The sequence below is a fragment of the Myxine glutinosa genome, chromosome 10, assembly GCF_964187855.1.
Source record: "Myxine glutinosa chromosome 10, kmMyxGlut1.1, whole genome shotgun sequence".
NCBI classification, from domain to species: Eukaryota; Metazoa; Chordata; class Myxini; order Myxiniformes; family Myxinidae; genus Myxine; species Myxine glutinosa.
The window spans coordinates 37,797,331-37,817,120 of NC_136270.1; the positions used below are offsets into that span (position 1 = coordinate 37,797,331).

Below are 19,790 nucleotides of genomic sequence, written 5' to 3' on the forward strand. Positions count from 1 at the left end.
TTGCGTGCAGATTTACTTGGATGATCGGAATCGCTCCCAAAATGCTTCACCCGGACCTCTTTCTTTCTTTCCGCCATCAGCGAGGCCGGTGTGTTGTCTGTGTCTGGGGTGGCCGTCGGAATCCGAACCGTAACCACGTAATCATAGTGTTTTGTGAATAATGGTTACTGCGTGTCGTACTCGCGAGTAAATTGAATCTTGTTTGTACATTCATTTTTATTCTCAGGTATCGTTAACTTCCAATACCTTATTCGTCAGAAGAGCGGTAGCACACGACTGTTTACCGAACTGTTCGGACTATACACAGAATTGTATATTTTTACTTGAACAAACTGGCGCTAATAATAATAATGTGTGTGTGTTGGGAAAAGAACCGACGTTGCCCATTTGGCCCTACCCAGCTGACCATTAACGTGTTGACCTCTGACCCTAACAGCCGCCATGGTACGTATGAATGTCCTCGCGGATGCTCTGAAAAGCATCAACAACGCCGAGAAACGCGGCAAGAGACAGGTTCTTATCCGGCCCTGTTCCAAAGTCATCGTCAAGTTCCTCATGGTCATGATGAAGCACGGTGGGTCATGCTGGGCCTGGTGTTACTGTTTAAAATACAATGTGGACCAATCTCCTAAAAATGATTATTAATATTATCACGTTTAAGTACAGTACAGTACAGTGCTTGTGGAATCAAATTGTCTTCCCTTTGTATCTTTATCAGGTCAAGAGTGCTCTTATCACCTTTATTTATCCATTAGGCCTACCTGCGATAATCCCAAGTGCGTGTGTGTGTCTCCGTGTGTGTGTGTGTGTCTCCGTGTGTGTGTGTCTCCGTGTGTGTGTGTGTCTCCGTGTGTGTGTGTGTCTCCGTGTGTGTGTGTCTCCGTGTGTGTGTGTCTCCGTGTGTGTGTGTCTCCGTGTGTGTGTGTCTCCGTGTGTGTGTGTGTCTCCGTGTGTGTGTGTCTCCGTGTGTGTGTGTCTCCGTGTGTGTGTCTCCGTGTGTGTGTGTCTCCGTGTGTGTGTGTCTCCGTGTGTGTGTGTGTCTCCGTGTGTGTGTGTCTCCGTGTGTGTGTGTGTATCCGTGTCTCCGTGTGTGTGTGTGTCTCCGCGTGTGTGTGTCTCCGTGCGTGTGTGTGTCTCCGTGTGTGTGTGTGTGTCTCCGCGTGTGTGTCTCCGTGTGTGTGTCTCCGTGTGTGTGTGTCTCCGTGTGTGTGTGTCTCCGTGTGTGTGTCTCCGTGTGTGTGTGTGTGTGTCTTCGTGTGTGTGTGTGTCTCCGTGTGTGTCTGTGTGTGTGTGTGTGTGTGTGTGTGTGTGTCTCCGTGTGTGTGTGTCTCCGTGTGTGTGTGTCTCCGTGTGTGTGTGTCTCCGTGTGTGTGTGTCTCCGTGTGTGTGTGTCTCCGTGTGTGTGTGTCTCCGTGTGTGTGTGTGTGTGTGTGTGTGTGTGTGTGTGTGTGTGTGTGTGTGTGTGTGTGTGTGTGTGTGTGTGTGTGTGTGTGTGTGTGTGTGTCAGTATGTCTCCTGTGTGTGTCTCCGACCAAATGACCGAACATCGACAGCATATTTGCCTTTTGATTCATAGAAATCAGGCCTGCGGATTTCACGGAAACGATCGTTACCGGTAGCGTGATAGCAAAAACACGGAACCGAAAGTACGTTTCCCATCGCAGAAAGGCAGTGTAAGGCAAAAAGATTTTGTATTTACCTTCACGTGTGATTTGTAGCTCACTATTTTAGAAGTTGAGTTTTATTTCCAACAAAATTAGGCCGGCAAAGCAGACAGCATCTAGTTTCCCACATTCAGGTTCGCGATATGACTTCCGCTTTGATGGACATGCGCATCGGTCTAAATCACAGACTTCCGTTTCAAAATGGCATCCGTTGCTAGCGAAAAAACCCCGAAAATGTCGCCTTAAAAACATTACGAAAATAGTCATTCAGCGACGATTTTGAAGCGGAATGCGATGGGGAAGGCTTGGTCACATTGCTTCGCTGCAAAGTGTGTGCTACTCATTACACAGACATACGGGAGGCATCGCGCCGGGGCACAAGCGGTCCACCACTGACGGCGATTGTAAACTACGTGAACGGCGTGACCGATGTTCACAAGGTAAAGGGAGACACTGACAACCGAACCTACTGCGGTACATCTGTTCCAATCCAGAATTTATTTAACAAATACTTAGGCCTATATCAGTACTGCGTCGGCCTATATTACTTTGCTAAACGCAAATAATTTCAATATTAAAACATAAAGATTGATAACAGTTTAGAACAACAATAGTCCATAAATAATAAATAAATACAATATCATTTACATTTTAAAAATGAACAAAAATTTAATAATATTAGTTTATTAATTTTAAAACAGGATAAGCCCATCAAATTGACAGCATTTGCTCTTCTCTGATAATAAACATCAACCTCAATAATGAACATGCGTTAATTACATTGCATACATGTAAATGACAGGATTTATTATTGGAGACTACATTTTAAATTTTGTATTACAATTGTTTTGCTTTACAAATTCTAAAGGAAAAAAAAAAATCGTTTCCCATTAGGTTTGGGCACGGAACCGGAATTTTGTTTCCCATCGGTTCCCATAAACTTAAATCACGGAACCGAAAAACGGTTACCGATCTGAAATCCGCAGGCCTGAGAAATCATCACATCACCTGACTGAATAGAATGAAAAGTTATAGTTTGACAGACTACGGTGGTGCCTTTTGGAAGTTGTGACTTGACAGTGGGAGAGCTTTGGGCAGCGGGTCATCCAATTTGTCGAACCCTATCTAGGACAAACGATCTATGCACGTAGTAAAGGTACAGCTGACCAACAACCAGAACTAAAGTCCACCAATTTGCAACAACTAAGAAAGTGCAAACTTGGCCTCAGGTGATGTTTCGTTTCTGGCCTACGAACTTCCTAAACCCCAAAACTCCAGTTCCAGCCTGCTCCCATTTATTAATTTATTTATCCGATTTGCAGCTCCTTTCTGGCCGTGCCGAAGCCTGTAGTTTTTGCGGTGTGAGGATAACGCCACACCATAATCTTTAGGGTTGTGTTCTTTCCTAAATCACAACTGGCATGATCTTGTATTACATGGATGTATGGACCCTCGGCATCACAAAGCTACAAATGGAGCAGCACGTCGCCATTGGACAATTTAAATTGCATCAGATGTGGCAATGAATGTGAATTGTTGCTCCCAGATTGCCAGATCAATGACAGAAGACGCCATTTGCATTTGTGCCCTCTCCATCCCGACCCCGTTTAGAATCCCGTGCGGGCACGGGCAACTTACTGGTTTTAATTATACCTACCTTAGAGAGGTACTCAGAAAAAGGTAACGTGTAAAACTGGCTACCAACATGTGTCATTTGTGCAGACACAAACAAATGGATCCAAATGGAATACTTTTTTTTGCAGAGGAAACAGGTAAAGGTGAAGAGCACAATGGGGAGAACCTACACCCATTGCTGTCCTAAGACTTCAATCTCCAGTTTTTATAGCTTTGTGTGCAGATTCATATTGTGGCCTTTTTCATTGCAGGATACATAGGAGAGTTTGAGATAATCGATGATCATCGAGCAGGCAAGGTCGTGGTTAATCTGACGGGCAGGTTGAACAAGGTTTGCGAGTTGCTTTACCTGTCCGTAACCATACGTTTTCACAACATCTGCAACACATTCTCTTGACTTGTTCGGATCGGCGAAGAGTGCCAGTGTTTTTGAGAGTGTCCACCTTGTGTCACAGTGTGGAGTTATCAGCCCTCGATTTGACGTTCAACTCAAAGACTTGGAGAAGTGGCAGACAAACCTCCTGCCCTCTCGACAGTTTGGGTGAGCCGAATCTCTTCTTGCCTCGTTTTTGCTTCTTGCCTCAGTGCATGTAATTTTGTGTTGATTGAATAAATAATAGCAAGTCAGTATTGATACATCTTGCATTGGGTTGCATACTATTGCAAGTGATTTTTTTTTATCCATAAGCCATTCATGTTGTGTAAGAAGCATTTCTGACTTGTCACATGTATTCCATTGGTGTAAATGAGTCTTTTGTCTTGACATGCCCTTGTCTCATGTTTGTATTAAATGCTTAAATTTTAACGTAACGTTATGGGCATTGTTTAAGTTATGCTACGTTATTTAAAAGACTGATATTGATAAACTAGGAGAAAGCCCGTCAAAAATGACTGGTTGGAACAGTTTATTTGACGGTGCAGCCTCGTGAGCATGCCAAAGTTTGCAGCCTGGGCCGAGTGTCAGGTGTGATTGTATCTTCTTTATTTATTATACATCCTACAGATGGAAATGAGCACTCGTTTTACTCTGCGCGCATTGCACATCACGTGCAGCAAATTTCACCTCCCTGTGCCTTGTATTTATTGTGATTTTAAAAAACCGCATCTGTACACCATCCTTGAGGCTCAGTTTGCAAGACACCATCTACAATTTCAATGTAAGAGACATAATTACTCTTCTTTTGGGTCTTCAGAGTCCTCAGGATCATTTGGGCAATTGGGTGCTCAGGGTCTTTTGCGTCCTTGGATTATTTTTTGGTCCTCGGGGTCTTTTTGGTGTTTGGGGTCTTTTGGGTGTTTGGGGTCTTTTGGGTGTTTGGGGTCTTCTGGGTGTTTGGGGTCTTCTGGGTGTTTGTGGTCTTCTGGGTCCAGGGGGCTTTCATGGTCTTTTAGGGTCTTTGGCATATTTTGGGTCCTCTGGGCTGTTTGGATCCTTTGGGTTGCAAGAATAGAAGAGGACGAGGAGGAAGAAGAAATATGGCGAACCCTCCCAGCAAGCGAACCCTCCCTCCCTATTTTCTCAGCAATCCTCTTGAAGAAGTTTAGTCGGTCTACCTTTTAGGCCGCCCCCCCCCCCCCCCCCAAAGGTGGTTTCTGACTGGGCATCCTCCCGTGCAAAGCCTTTGCTTTGCCGCACCTGAACACTTATCCACCGACAAGGTTTTCATCTGCAGCTTGTCAGAGTACTTCTCTTCCCTCTGGGCTGTCTTCTCCCACCTCCTTTCTGGTCTTGCACTATTTGCCCTTTCCGTGTTCGTCCTCTCGCCCCCCCCCCCCCTCCTACCTCCAACCCCACCAGATTGCTTCAGGGTGCACACAGTCTTCCCTAGTAACCCCTCTTCTGGCGAAATTTCCTCTTCCACTCCTCCCTCCTGTGGAACCAACGTCCTCAGACTCGTCAATCTCGTTCTTCCCTCCAGGTCATCAAGACAGCTGTTCACCGCCATCTCAGATCATCCCCTATCCAAAACCATGATATTCTCTACCCCCAATAACCCTCCATAAGCTCAGCACTTTCTGAGTTTGCAGTTTTTCCTTCCACTTCTGTGATTTGAGAGTTTGTGGCTGTAAACAACAGCAACACCAACGGGAATGTTAAGGCCATTTTCCCTGCTAGAGTGGGGGTTAGCCTTGCGGGCCCCATGACAATCTTCTCCATTTTGCCCTATTTTCTGCATCTCCCCTTGTTAACCCCCTTGCCCGCATTTCTTCTTCCACCATCTTTAGCCAAGTCTCTCGGTCTTCCCCGTCCTCAACTTCCTTCTACATTCATTTCCATCACTCTTCTCAACCAGTCACCTTCATCCTTCCTCAACACATGACCAAACCATCTCAACCTGTTCCTCTTCACAGCATCAATCACAGGCTCTATTCCCATCATCTTTTGCAATTCATCATTTGTCTTCCTCTCTCTCAACGATACTCCGCACATCCGTCGAACCATTCGCATTTCCACCCTTTCAAACCTTCATTTCTGCTCTACGTTCATTACCCATGTCTCGCTCCCATAAATCATAACACTTCTCACACATGCAGCATACACCTTTCCCTTCAGCTTCAACGACACTCCCCTCATCATCAGCACGCCACTCAATTCCCGAAACTTCTTCCATGCACATCTCAATCGAGCAACCGTTGCCGAGTCTGATCCACCTTCTCCATTCAGCATGTCTCCGAGGTAGCAAAATGTTTTCACACCTTCCAGCTTCACGCCGTCTCCAAGATCCAACGCAACATTTCCTCCATCTGCAGGTCCCTCTGTGCACCTTACATTTGAATGTAGTTGCCACACTGGTTAATGACCCTCTCAGACCACTACATTTTTGATGAACCCACTCAGCACACATTGTACATTGAATGGAGTTCACTCCGACACCCTTCCTACACACAGCACAGGGCCACTTCCCAGTTCTTTCCACCTCACCATATGCTTTACCACTTGCCATCACCTTCGTCTTTCCGATATTCACCTTCAGACCTTTTGTCTCCATACATTCCTTCCACTTGTTCATCTTTTCCTTCAGTCCATCCATACTTTCCGCAATCAACACCAGATCATCTGCATACAACAACTCCCACTGTAAACCCTCCTTTACGTTCTGAGCCAGCACCTCCATCACAGCTACAAATAGTAGTGGACTTAGTACCGACCCCTGATGCACTCCCACCTTCACCTCAAACTCACCACTGTTCCCGTCCTTCGTCCCTACAGCTGTGTGCGCTCTTGTACATTGCCATCACTACTCTGATCAACCATTCCTCCACTCCTAACTTCCTCAATGCCCATGTCAATACTTTGCGTGGAACCCTATCGAATGCTTTCTCCAGATCAACAAACCCAAGAAACAACTTCTTGCTCTTCTCCATGTACTTCTCCTGCAACTGCCTCACAATGAAAAGCGCGTCTGTCGTTCCTCTTCCTGGCATAAATCCAAACTGCATTTCGTCGATCTTCACTTTCTTCCTTATCCTCCTCTCCAACACCCTTTCCAATACCTTCATTCCATGCTCCAATAACGTTATCGCTCGGTACGAGCCACACTCCAGAGGGTCACCTTTCCCCTTGTATAGAGGGATGAGGGTACTCAGTTCCCAATCCACTGGAATGCGGCCTTCTTTCACCATCAGATTACAGATCTCTGTCATTCTCTTCACACCCCAACTTCCTGCTGCCTTCAACATATCTCCCACAACTCCCGTCGGCCCTCCCGCTTTTCTACCCTTCATTGCTTTTATCGCTTCCTCAACTTCCTTGTCAGTTATCTTCTCTGCCGGTCCTAAAACTGGGTTACTCTCTATGTTGCCATCCCATTCATTCTCTGTGTTCTACAGCATTTCCATATATCTTTTCCATCTTCCTTTAATTCCATCTGGGTCGACAACGATTTGTCCCACTTCATCCTTCAAGCAACTCACCCCCATCACATCGCACTTTTCTTTCGCTATCTGCTTTGCAATCCTGAATACTGCTTTCTGACCGTCTTCCGAATCCAAGCGTTCTCCGAACATTCCCCTACATGCCTCCCGTGCCTCCGCTACCTCCCTCTTTGCAGCCTTCCTGGCTGCCTCATAACTTTCATGCTCTGCTGTTTCTGCTCCCGTACCCTTCGCCTTCTGCCACTCCTTGACTTCTTCCTTTTCTTGTCAATCCTCTTTCCAACTTCATCATCCCACCACCATGTTTCCGAGTGCCTCGGTGGTCCTTTTGTCCATTAAATCACAGTGTACACCGATGAATATTATATTGATGACCTATCCTGAACATAGATTGACGGACAGTCGAGTTTTTATGATATAAACCACATCATTATTGCGCAACAGTGACAGAAGTACTTAATTTAGTGTAAAATGCCATGTATTGTAAAATCACGATATACAAGGTAAACTAAAACTGTTAAAAAACAAAAAAATACAAGATCTGAGGCTTGTAATGGAGCTGCAACTTTGACCTCACACACACACATGGACAGACAGACGAGACAAACACAGCCACTGAGTTTGGGGGAAGTGACGTCACTTCCTGGGGCACTTTGGGTAACAGCGACGTCACACCATTGGTGCCGCTTTTCTCACCACACTCAGCTGGGCCTTTCCTCCTCCCCGTGAATGCCAACCAATGGGGATTGTCCATGCTCTGTCATTTTAAATGCTGAACATCAAGCAAGGATGCAGCACGTACCATTTTTAGCTCAATTGGACTTTAGTCTGGTGAGCTTAAGCGAGCAGTGTCCATGTGTCAGTCAATGAGTCTGTCAACACTTCAGTCATTATCGCTTGAACCAAACACACGATTATGATTAAACTTGGCCACAAACTTCATATCTGATGCCTAACAAAGGTGTACTGGCCGCATCAAAATCTGTGCTCTTTAATAGGATCTCCAGGTGGGTTTTCACCACCCCCCACCCCCACTCCAAAATATTAAGGGTGTCTATGGGGAGCGTGGGCGTTTGGAGGTCCGAGGGGGTTTGAGTGACTTGCTCCTCATTGAGTTGTGCTTCAGGACCCAAGGTCTTATTTTTAGTCTTTGGTATGACTCGGCTGTGGTTTGAAACAACAACACCCCAAACTCGGAGTGGATGCTCTTAACTATTACAGCACCGTAAATATATGACAAAGCTCATAACTCTTCTATAGGGAACTTTTACATGAGCTGCGTGTACAATAGTAATGTCATTTCCCTGTATGTCTACATTTATACACACTTTCAAAATATTCTGTTGAATTAGTCATGTCCAGATAGCCAGTTTAAACCCCAAACCTTTTGTATGATTTCATAAATGTCATGAGAGACAAACAAATGAAACTTTTATTCCCACAAAACGTTTTCCTGCTATTCACATCATGTTTAAAGCCATATTAAAGTATATTAAATGGTATCTTAAGCAGTGAACATTTGTAAATGGTCTATTAAGTTTATTGAAGAATTACTTTTTCCTCTTCATCAATTTGATGACCCTCATCGTCGCTGTCCTTTGCTTGATTGAGGCAATTCCTACAGCTGCACAGATCAGTTGCAAGACGAGTTATTTTTCCAAACAAGAACACCACAGGCTCTCACACTGACTTCTTAAAATGACAATGTGTTCGCTCAAGAATCCCTGGTGCTAGAGACAAGCCCATCCAGTCTATGACCAGGTTATCATCTTCCATCTGCTAGCCAAGATCACCAGGTGAAGGGATGTCCATGTTACATACCAAATACCTTCTCCATATGACAGCTTAGTAATTGGCTCTCTGCACATTCTTCTGAAGAGAGTCTAGGATTGGAGGCATTGCTGATTCTAGGATACTTGTATGCGGCAGCTTGAAGTGCTTTTACCTTGCTTTGTTTATGGACGAGCACTCTTTCTGTGGGTACAGGGTATGGGTGAATGCCTCTAGCTTTGACAGTATTTCACTAGACTAGAGGGTGTGTATTCTGCTCCAAAGGTGATGGAACACATCAACAGACCTCTTCATGATCTTCCATGCTTTCACCTTCTCCCATAGAAAGCGCTTACACGACCACATCCTGTAAAAGAATGCAGTTCAAGGAGAGCACTCAATCTCCATGGGCCCAGCTTCTCTGCAACCATAGTCATATCTACAATCCTCTTCATTTTCTGCTCTGTCTGGAAGTAGATGTTGCCTGTTGCTGAAATATCAGTATACAGCGATGGCAATAATAATAAATTGGGTGAAGCCCCCCCCCCCCCCCCATCCCCCTTGGTAGGCCCAGTGAGCCGAATACAAAAATGAATGACAGATCTAAGACTGAGCGATCCTGCGGACCATCTAGTAGAAGGGCTGTATCAGGTTTCAGAGCAATCAGCTGGTAAATGAGAGACCAGTATGGAAATGACGTTTCAGGGGGCACACCCCACTGGGAGCACCCATGATCCAAAATCGAAAAATCAACGGCTGACTGATTGTGTGGGATACTGTCTTGTATTCCTGTGTCACGTTTCAGAACAATCAGCCATGTCATAAGTGAGTATCAAAAGGTTAACGGATGACTGGACGGACAGACATTCAGACATCACGACCCATTTTATGAGTTCATCTATTCGAGAATTGAGATGAGATGACCTAAAAACTGTGTCAAGACTTGATTATGTTTCCAGCTCGTCTAGCTGCATACTTGCCGTGTAGAAGCAAATGTGTATCTACTTCCTCTTGATCACATTCTGGTTCCTTGATCATTTCCACCAGAGCATCACTACCCCTGATGGTGAACGAGTTGCATTCACTTGATTGAGCAAGAATAAACCTCGGATTGCTGCAGCTCCATCTTTCCATGTGGTGAACAGGAAATTTGGCCCATGGTTGAGGAACCTCTTCCACTGCTTTGGTACATTAACCAATTTGCAAGGATCTTGACTGTCTGGATACATCTTTGGCTGTCTGGATACCTTCTGAAGCTCTTTTAGCTCGTTCAGCAGTTTTGATGCTTTTCACAGGATATCTCTCTGTTACAAAGTGGATCTGATTTGTTGTTATGGTGCCTCAACTTTGCAAGCTCTGTCAGGAGGAGTGTTTGTTGCAAGCTCTGTCAGGAGGAGCGTTTGTTGCAAGCTCTGTCAGGAGGAGAGTTTGTTGCAAGCTCTTGTCTGGAGGAGAGTTTGTTGCAATCTCTTGTTAGGAGGAGTGTTTGATGCAAGCTCTCGTCAGGAGGAGTGTTTGTTGCAAGCTCTTGTCAGGAGGAGTGTTTGTTGCAAGCTCTTGTCAGGAGGAGTGTTTGTTGCAAGCTCTTGTCAGGAGGAGTGTTTGTTGCAAGCTCTTGTCAGGAGGAGAGTTTGTTGCAAGCTCTTGTCAGGAGGAGAGTTTGTTGCAAGCTCATTCAGTACGAGTGTTGCAAGCTCATTCGGTCGGAATGTTGCAAGCTTTGCAAAATGTCGATGGAATGTGATTGGCCTTCATTTGTTGTAACCTCGTCATTCTATCAATAATTCATAGTCTTTTGTCTGATGTCTGATGGGATGGAATAGATATATTGGTCTGGTGTGATAAGAGACTCTGTGATGCGTGAGGTTTGCTTTTGGATTCTTTACAAGGGAGGCGTTTAGATTGCAAGTGGGCAGACGCCAATGCTGAACTGCATCATCCTCTGCAAACTCACTTTGTTAGCTCTGTCACACGTGCAAACAGGTTCCTAATAGACTGCACTTCCTTTATTGCTGCGAGAAGTGACATGGCTTAATGCATAGTAACATTCACACTAGTGCTTTTAGTGTATGGACTCTCATTCTATCATGACACATGATCACATCACATAAGCAAATCTGCCAATGACATGATCTTCTGCTAATTTGAGCCAAGAAAGATTGGTTTTAATTTTCAGACATGCCATTTGACATTGTAATGTTTGGGGGCAAAACGTGCCTCCTTCTCCATTGGTAGAGGGCTGTTGAGTCGTGTGCACCTTCTCAGCTAAATCCATCTTCTTGATGTCAATGAAGCGCTGGTAGCACTCAGATGGTAACCAAACCACAACCTCAGTCTGTCGCTCAATGTTTGGTTCATCTCCAACTCGAAGACTCTAGATTTAGTCGACCAGCATACATGTACGCAACGCTCCATGTTGTGACCTCCGTTTATGCATAAAGTAAACACTTTGTGACGATGTTTTTGTCTTGTGCATTGTGTATCATTGTATTTGACTGGCCAATAGTTTTTCCATGTGTTGTTGTTTTTGTTAAATGAAGTATGCTTTGAAAAAGAAAGACTTACCAAATTCTATGTCATTAATTAAGCCTGGTGTCGGCTTAACAGTTAAGGTGGCTGGCTTAAGATCGTAGGGTCTTGAGTTCCAGCCCCTGTTGTGCTATTGAATTAACACCAGGCGGGTCGACTCATCCTGTCGTCCTTCCGAGGTCGGCAAAATAAGTACCTATCCAGTTCGTAAGGGGGCACTGCACCAGTGGTACATCTGTGCCCCCAGAAAATTATGCAGCCAAGCAGCCTCAGGCTCATTAAGTTCTTTCATTAATTCTTAGGTTTTTTTTTTTTTTTTTTTTTTTTTTTTTGATCAGAAACAGCCTACGATGAGGGACAATGGGGAGGTGGGACCTTCCCTCCTCCCCCCTTTCATAGAGGGGAGGGGAATTCTTTTTCTCTGTGCCCATGACCTGACCCTGGGATCATCCCACGGCCTGTACACCTCTTCCACAACCCTCGACACGATATGCAAAAAAAACAAAAAAAAAAACACCTTTAGAGGCCATTTTTCCCCGCAAGCGGGGGTTGGCCTTTTTCGGGAACCGTGGTTGTTGTTGTTTTTCGGTCCCCTTTTTGAAGCAATGTTTTATGGCCGGATGCCCTTCCTGACGCCAACCCTTTTTGCCGCCTTTAACGACAAGCAGGGAATTACCAGTGAACTGGTACTCAATTTGCGCACCTCGGAAGGATGACAGGCTGAGTCGACCCCCCTGGCGTTAATTCAGCGATTGACCGGGATTCGAACCCAGGATCCTAGGATCCTAAGCCGGCACCCTAGCCGCTAGCCCAACACCAGGGATTTTCACTTTGCAAAGTGAAACCGACACGATATGCAAAGAAAGGAAGAAATCAGTTGAACGTTGACTGGCTTTTCTGTGATGTAGTTTACGTATTAGTCACGTTTCTTTCACTCTTGATTGCTCCAGAGTCTAGTATGATTAATTATCGACTGTACAAGATTAAGAACCAGGAAGAAAGGTGGAAGAAGGTATGCAGCGAGTCTCATGTTTCTTTATCGAGTCTCATGTTTCTTTATCGGGTGGCGTTGCTCTTGGACAGCTTGCTTGGCTGCCCTTACCTGTTGGGTTTTTATGTTTTTTTTGTATCCGTAAAATTTCAAGTTCCTCTATTCGTCTCGTGACCTAGCAGCCTAGCTCTTCGTGACGACTGTCAGGATTGCGTTCAAGCCACCAAAAAGACCGACTGGACAACCCTCCCATCCACTTTCTAAATAATCCTCTCCAAGAAGTTCTGTCACTCAAGCTTTTGGGTCTCACTATCTGCCATGATCTTTCCTGGGAAAACCACATTTCAAATCTGGCCTCCAAAGCCAGTCGCCGACTGGGCATCCTCCGTCGTGCAAAGTCCTTCCTTGGCACACCTGAGCTCCTCACCACATACAAGGCTTTCATCCGCAGCTCAATGGAATACTGCTCACCCCTCTGGGCTGGTGCTCCTGCCTCACACCTCGCTCGTCTTCACGCTGTTGAAACCAAAGCATTCAGAATCATTGGAATCTCCCGCGATGAAGCTAACTCCAAGGGCCTCTCACTCACTCACCGCAGGCAGGTTGGTGGTCTTTCCATCTTCTACCGACTCCTCTCTGGCCTTGCCCCCCCCAGCTCTCTCTAGGCTCTGTCCCGCAAATATTCCTACAGGTCGCACAAGATCTGCCTGCAACCCTCTTATGGTCAAACTGCCAAAATCAAGACTCTCTGCTCACCTTCACTCCTTCATTCCTCTCTTCTCCCGCCTCTGGAACAAACTCCCTCACTCTCTTCAATCCCACTCCACCCTCCAGGTCTTTAAAACTGCTGTTCACCACCATCTCTTATCTTCCCCCATCCAAAACCTTGATCTTTTCTACCCCCGCTAATTTCACCCCAATTCCACTTTTTTGAAATACCAACTTCTGTCCTGGAAGTCCTTGGTGTCCTTGTGTTTTATACTTCTCCCTCCATCCCCCCCCCTTCCCACGCCTCCTCCCCCCAAGCCCTCTCCCTTCCACACATCTCCCTGCTCTCAAATGTTGTGTTTGTGTGCTTCCCCTTCTCTCCCCATCTTGTTTTCCGCTCCCTCCTTTTTGTGTGTTTTGTTTGTCTGGTTGATTTGTTTGTGAAGTAAATGTTAGCTCTTTCACGAGCCTCGATTCAGTATACGAAAAAAAAAATTTAAAAAAAGCAAGTTGTGTTCTGAATTTTGAAAGTACTTCAGCTGTTTGGCAGTCTGTATTCGGTTTCTCGTATATTAAAAAAAAAAATTAACAAAATTTGCCGCATGGTTGTCATCTTTTGATGGTGGTTCATCGAGTTTTAGTCTCTTCCAAATTGTGTTTTAAATCATCTTCACTTTATCTTCAGGGTACGTTTAATGTGTTACTTCCGACTGTAACCGGTGATACTTCAATACTAGTCAGGGATTGGCTTGAGACAGAAATGCCCTCTGGTTATATTTAAACAGGTGATCCTCACTATTCTCATTCTAACTGCGATCCCGTTAGTCGTGGAGTGGAGACCACCTAAATGGCATTTTCTTCACCCTTGGACGATGTTTCCCTGGGGAAACGCATAAAGAAATGACGGTAGTTTCTCAATTTTTGGATGACTTATTGGTTTGGTGCCACTCAAGCTGGTCACAGCTGTCTCTTGATCTGCATACCTGGAAAAAAAAATGTTTGTTTCCCTGTGCACCCTTGTAATTTCTTCACACCTGGCTCGTAGTTGCAGAATTTCTTTCTTCGTCAGTGGGTTAATTCGGTTTATCAGAGCTATCTGACTGCTGATAAATTTTTTAGGAAAATAAATAAATATATTGAGCAGGCCATCTTGTGCACATGAAGTGGAATTGCTCATCTTCATGTATATTCATGTGAGCAGTATATTGATGAGTCTAGTGACTCAAACCTTTTTTTTTTTTTTGCACCAACAAAAATAAATATATTGAGCCAAATGTAAATAAAAGTGCAACATCAGACTATAATCGGTACTGCTCAAAATCGGTGGTTTCTTTGTCAAAGATTGAGAGCCACATTTTGCCTTCGATAACCAACCCGACAATTCTGGTTGTCTTGTGGTCAATCGATGCGTAACCAAGTCAAACGATTGGCCAGCATAACTGTAATCGTGCGACGGATTGATTTGTGATTGGCCGCACCATATCAGTGAGCACAAGTACAATTTAAGTCAATTGTGTTATAACGTTTAGGAGATTGTGTGGCCTGCACAACAGATAACATTATGACTATTCATCACTGCATCTAAACCAAAAGGTTTCAGCACAGCTATATGGTTGACAATGAATCTCATGCTTGCAAACAACGATGTGTTAAATAAGCATATTATATGAGCATAAACTATCCCCCTACATTGGCCTCCCTTTATTATTTAGGTTTTGTCTGCTTGTTAGATGGGTATGTTTCATGTACCCCATGGCTTTCACTGCTGAGATTGTATGTATAAGAGCTATTTGTTTCTCTCCCCGACATTAGCTTTATTGTGTTGACCACATCGTCGGGTATCATGGATCACGAAGAGGCGAGGAAGAAACACACCGGAGGGAAGATTCTGGGATTTTTCTTCTGAGATGTGTGCCTTTGCCCAAATGAGGAAATAAAGACGTTTGTAAAACTTGTTTGCTGCTGTCATGTTTTTGCAAACTGCTGCTTTCTTTTCTTCTATGTTTATATAAATCTGCCACCAAAGGTGCTGGGCGCATTGTTTTGTGGTGGTCCGTCCGTCAGTGATCATCTTTTGTTCCCGCAAAAACTTGTGAACTGCTAAAAGGATTTTGACCAAACTTGGCACAACTATGGACTGTAATACAAAGATGACCTGATTAAATTTTGTGTTCAAAGGGGCAAAGGCCTATGGTCAAGTGTCATTTTCTTTACCTGTGTCACCAAAGGTGGATGGAGGTTCTGTTTTCACTCCTGTGTCTGTTTGTCTCTGTCTGTGAACAAGATATCTCAAAAAGTTGTGGACGGATTCAAACAAAACTTTTCGGAGAGGTAGTGTATGTGACACGGACGAAATGATTAGATTTTGGTGAAGATCCGGATTCGGATCTGGTTCGTAGAATTTTTTAAGTGATGTTGACACACCATTGGGAGATGGGGCCAAAAACGATATATAGCAGGATATCTCAAAAAGTTGTGGACAGAGTTGGTCGAAACTTGGTGTGGAGGTTGGGCAGGTGACAAGAACAAGCTGATTAGGTTTTAGTTCAGGTCCGAATTCTGATCCGGCCTACCAGTGGGATACAAAACATAAACTGTTAAGCCTGGCGGAGGTATGCGCTCTACCGAACGCTGTTCTAGTTGAAAATCTGTGTTACTGCAATAACATATGAACCACTCAAGAGATTTCAACCATACTTGACACACTTTAATGGACTAATGCAAAGATTAATTGATTCAATTTTAGATTAAACTGGTCAAAGGTCACGTGCCCTTTGAAAATCATTTTGACAACCATAACTCGGAGTTAGAAGAATTTGGTGTCTATCTTTTATCTACTCTCTCTCTCCCTCCCCTCGCCACTCCCCTCTCTCTCCCTTCCCCCTCCATCTTTCAAGGGACATTTAATTTTTCATGTGCCCATTGACCATTAATTGACAACAAACGTAATAGTGGGTTGACATCCAACGTGGGTGGAGGTAGTTTACCCATTTAACGCATTTCGTCAAAAATCTACTTTCCAATTTTTTTTTAACTAACAAGAAAACGCGATGGTAAAACTAAATTCCTAAATGGGATCCTCCACACCAGACTTGAACACAGACAAAGGGATAAAATAACATTGGAAAGGAATAGTGTGATTATTTATTGCACTTATCTGCGAGCGGCTTGACCCTCGTCAGGAATCGTCAAGGCCCCGTATGCGCAGTCCGGACCCGGCGGCGTTCTTGGCGGGAAGAAGGCCACAGTCCGCTCATTCGCGCTCTACTAGGCCTCGCTGGGCGTCTCGCTCACCCCAACCTCGTCACGCTGTAGCGGCAAGCCGTGCCTGTCCACGCGTCGTCTGCACGGAGAACCGCAGTTCCCAGGCTGCGGCTCTTCCTGTTACCTCTGCCCGTCTCCCGGTGGCATCTTTGACACGGTCGGTCTAAGCCTGCCGCAACCTTTTTTAGCCCAGGGCCCAATAAAAAACCCAGGCATCCAGTCGCGACCCATCGAATCCCCCCCACAAACCGTCACGGAAATATCGATTGCTTATGACGTTAATATCTTGGTAAGGGTTTGGTTCATCATCTTTGTACAGTAGTACAATTCGTAATTGAACAATAAAGCAAAGCGACGACGATCATACCAAACACTGTCCTTATTTTGTATGGATCTCCACGATCATGAGGAGAGAGAGAGCGATAGACCACGCCCCCCTTGAGAATAAGCAGCGACTTCGATCACAGACACCGCCCACTTGATATTATTGTCAGCCAATCAGGCTTAAACTCCCTACCTTGTTAGCAGCTTTGGAAGAGATGAATCCACCCCTACGATGAATCCGAATGAAGATTTAATGAAGAAGATGATTATGAAGATGAATCTCACAACATTCATTGGCGGTGTATCTATTGTGAAATAGAATAAAACTTTAATTATTAAAGTGACACGCCAAGATAAGGTGTTTGAACTTTATTTTAATCTTCATCGTGAATAGATGATGAACTTATAATGTAACTTGAACTGATAAACAAAACAAGAATAACTTTTACTGAAAAAACCCGATATGCATCTGAACTTATACCCAGGTTCAATGTTCCGTTATCATGAACAACATTAAATAAACAACTTTCACTGATTTAACCCGAAAGTGAAACTTACAAGCCTAATTCAAATGTTCCGTTAGCAACATTGTAGATGTGGATTATCCACATCAGTGCGATGGTTGACTTTGCATATTGGCTACGAGATCATCGATTCGGCTTTGAAGCGGCGACAATGCGATTGTCAGGTTGGCGCACAGGGCCACTGTCTCCAGTTTGTTTCGATACTTGGACTTCAGATATGTCACCGTTGAGAAACCTGCCTCACACATCCACGTCGTCGTGAATGGCATCAGGAACTTTACCGCGAGATGTGCAATCTATGGGTACTCATGAGACACTGTCAGCTAAAACTTTACCAAAGTGTCCTTCCTGAACAGTGTCTCAAGTGTACCGTCGGACAGGATGTCGATCAAGTCCTCTTTCAATCTGTTGGACAAGTTGCAGCACTGCTGAACGTCGACTGAATAAGCGTCTCGGATCCACTTCTTCTCCACGCGTGGATCAACAGGAAAGTATTCGTCAAATCGTTTGCGCAGGTTCACCAGATGTTCGACTATGACATCCTTAATGTCCACACGTTCCTCAACACTCTTGCTGAGCAGATCATCCAGGTTTTCAAACGTCAAATTCATCATTGGTCTGTACTCTTCTCTTCCATAGATCCAGCTTTGACTTGAACGCTGCTATCTTGTCATACATTATGAACACGGATTTCGCCTGCTTGTTTGTTTTGCCCTGGAACGATATGTTCAGATTGTTCAACAAGTTGAAGATGTCGGCCATGTATGCCAATGTTGCGATGAATTTGTTGTTTTTGTAGTAGACTGCCAGGTCTGACCTAGCCACCCCCAAGAATGCGAGGACCTGGTCTCGAAGTTCATACAATCTTGCCAAAGCATCTCCTCTGGAGAGCCAGCGAACAGCTGCAAAATACAGCACCGTGGTGTGTTCTGCATCTTGCTCCTTACACAGCTCTGCAAACAACCTCGAAGTTAGGGCGCTCTTCCTGAGATGGTTGATTGTTTTCACTGCAATATCCATTACTTCGGCAAATCCAGGTGACATCTCTTTCGCCGCTAATGCCTCGCGGTGGAGGAAGCAGTGGGTCCAGCTTGCCTCTGGTGCCACATCTTGGATGAGCTTGATGACACCGCTGCGCCGACCTGTCATCGATGCCGCACCATCGGTACAAACGCCAACACAGTCTTCCCACCTGAGGCTATGCAATTCGATGTGTTTGACGATTGCGAATATTTCTGCGGCCGTAGTCTTGGTCTGTAGCTCGTCACATGCCAGAAGATCCTCCATAAAATCATCGCCATGCCGATAACGAACAAAGATGAGGATCAACGCCTTCTGTGCGATGTCCATTGACTCGTCCAACTGGATGACAAACTTGTTGGCCTCTAGGTTTGCGTACAGCTGGTGCTCGATGTCTTCACCCATGTCTATTATCCGTCGGCGAATCGTGTCGGCAGAAAGCGGATTGGTGCTTATCTTGGAAGCCGCCGTCTCTCCAAGCACTTCTCTGCACATCGCCTTGCGCGCATGGCAGGATGAGTTGCTCTGCAATACAAGATAAATAAAATAACACATGAACATTTCTTTCACTTTATGATTAATCTTGATTTTGTTCCAAGGCAGCGGTGCAGAACCTGGGGGTCATTTGGGGTTTTCCGGGGGTCATGAAGGGGTCATAAATAACATCAATTTGTTGAGCCCATTTTTAGGAACCTAACAAAGGTACATACCACACACAGTATTTTGTTCACGTATGCGTGAACGTCACGACCCCCAGGGTAAGAACCGCTGTTCCAAGGCATTATAAAAATTCAATATGTATGATGTGATTGCCGTACGTACTTTTAAAAAAGAGGCAAAGTTTAAGAATGGCTGTATTGCAACAAACAGTAAAACTTACGAAGTTGTGATATACCAACGCATACATGGCACGAGTAATAGTAAACAAAAACCCGACACATCAATATTCTAAAGACGAAATGAAAAACTAAATTTAACTATACTTACAGTGCCATGTATTACTTTATGAACCTACAAACCGCCAATGCAGTGAAATACTTTTACGAAACAAAACAAAAAACTTACCCGCAATAGTGTACGATTTCTTTTCTTTGGCAACTTCTCCGCCACCAGGTAGCTGGCTTTGGTCAGTCCCTTCGACAGAAAAACAGCCAAACTCATTACTGACTTGTTCATCTCGCGTTCTTTCTGAAGAAAAAACTCCCATGACTTGTTGACATGATCTCCATGTTTCTTCTTGAGGTGCCGCTTCAGCTTTTGGGGCCTGAGGGACTCGTACGTCAAGGCATATCACACACTGTGGTCGATGAACATTGTGCTTATCGATATTCAAGGTGAACCCATAGTTCAGGAACACAGGCTGATACTTTCTAGCCATGGCGAGTACTTTATGCTCACAGCTCAATCTTTCGAATGAAAAGCAATGGACATTCGCGTGTCGGAAACTAAACATATGATTTGACTGACCGGATGCACGCGCGGTAC

General features: G+C 44.7%; 1 protein-coding gene across 2 annotated transcripts; it reads left to right on the plus strand.

Moving 5' to 3' along the window:
• The first annotated feature begins 51 nt into the window (after nucleotides 1-51).
• On the plus strand, nucleotides 52-15,128 carry RPS15A (ribosomal protein S15a). 2 transcript variants are annotated; one of them, XM_068127503.2, is made up of 5 exons: nucleotides 52-88; nucleotides 437-574; nucleotides 3,551-3,630; nucleotides 3,755-3,840; nucleotides 14,986-15,128. In XM_068127503.2, exons 2-5 carry the CDS (start codon nucleotides 442-444, stop codon nucleotides 15,077-15,079), a joined length of 393 nt encoding a protein of 130 aa, XP_067983604.1. In that variant the 5' UTR covers nucleotides 52-88; nucleotides 437-441; the 3' UTR covers nucleotides 15,080-15,128. The 2 variants fall into 2 exon arrangements, with proteins under 2 accessions (XP_067983604.1, XP_078641704.1); XM_078785578.1 differs by having other exon boundaries at nucleotides 67-226.
• The last annotated feature ends 4,662 nt before the right edge of the window (nucleotides 15,129-19,790 follow it).

Bases quoted from the DNA above. Each gene is read 5' to 3' on its own strand.
- RPS15A (XM_068127503.2), top strand. From the start codon at position 442: ATGGTACGTATGAATGTCCTCGCGGATGCTCTGAAAAGCATCAACAAC. The intron at 575-3,550 runs GTGGGTCATGCT...TTTTCATTGCAG, and splicing joins CATGGTCATGATGAAGCACG to GATACATAGGAGAGTTTGAG. The intron at 3,631-3,754 runs GTTTGCGAGTTG...CTTGTGTCACAG, and splicing joins TGACGGGCAGGTTGAACAAG to TGTGGAGTTATCAGCCCTCG.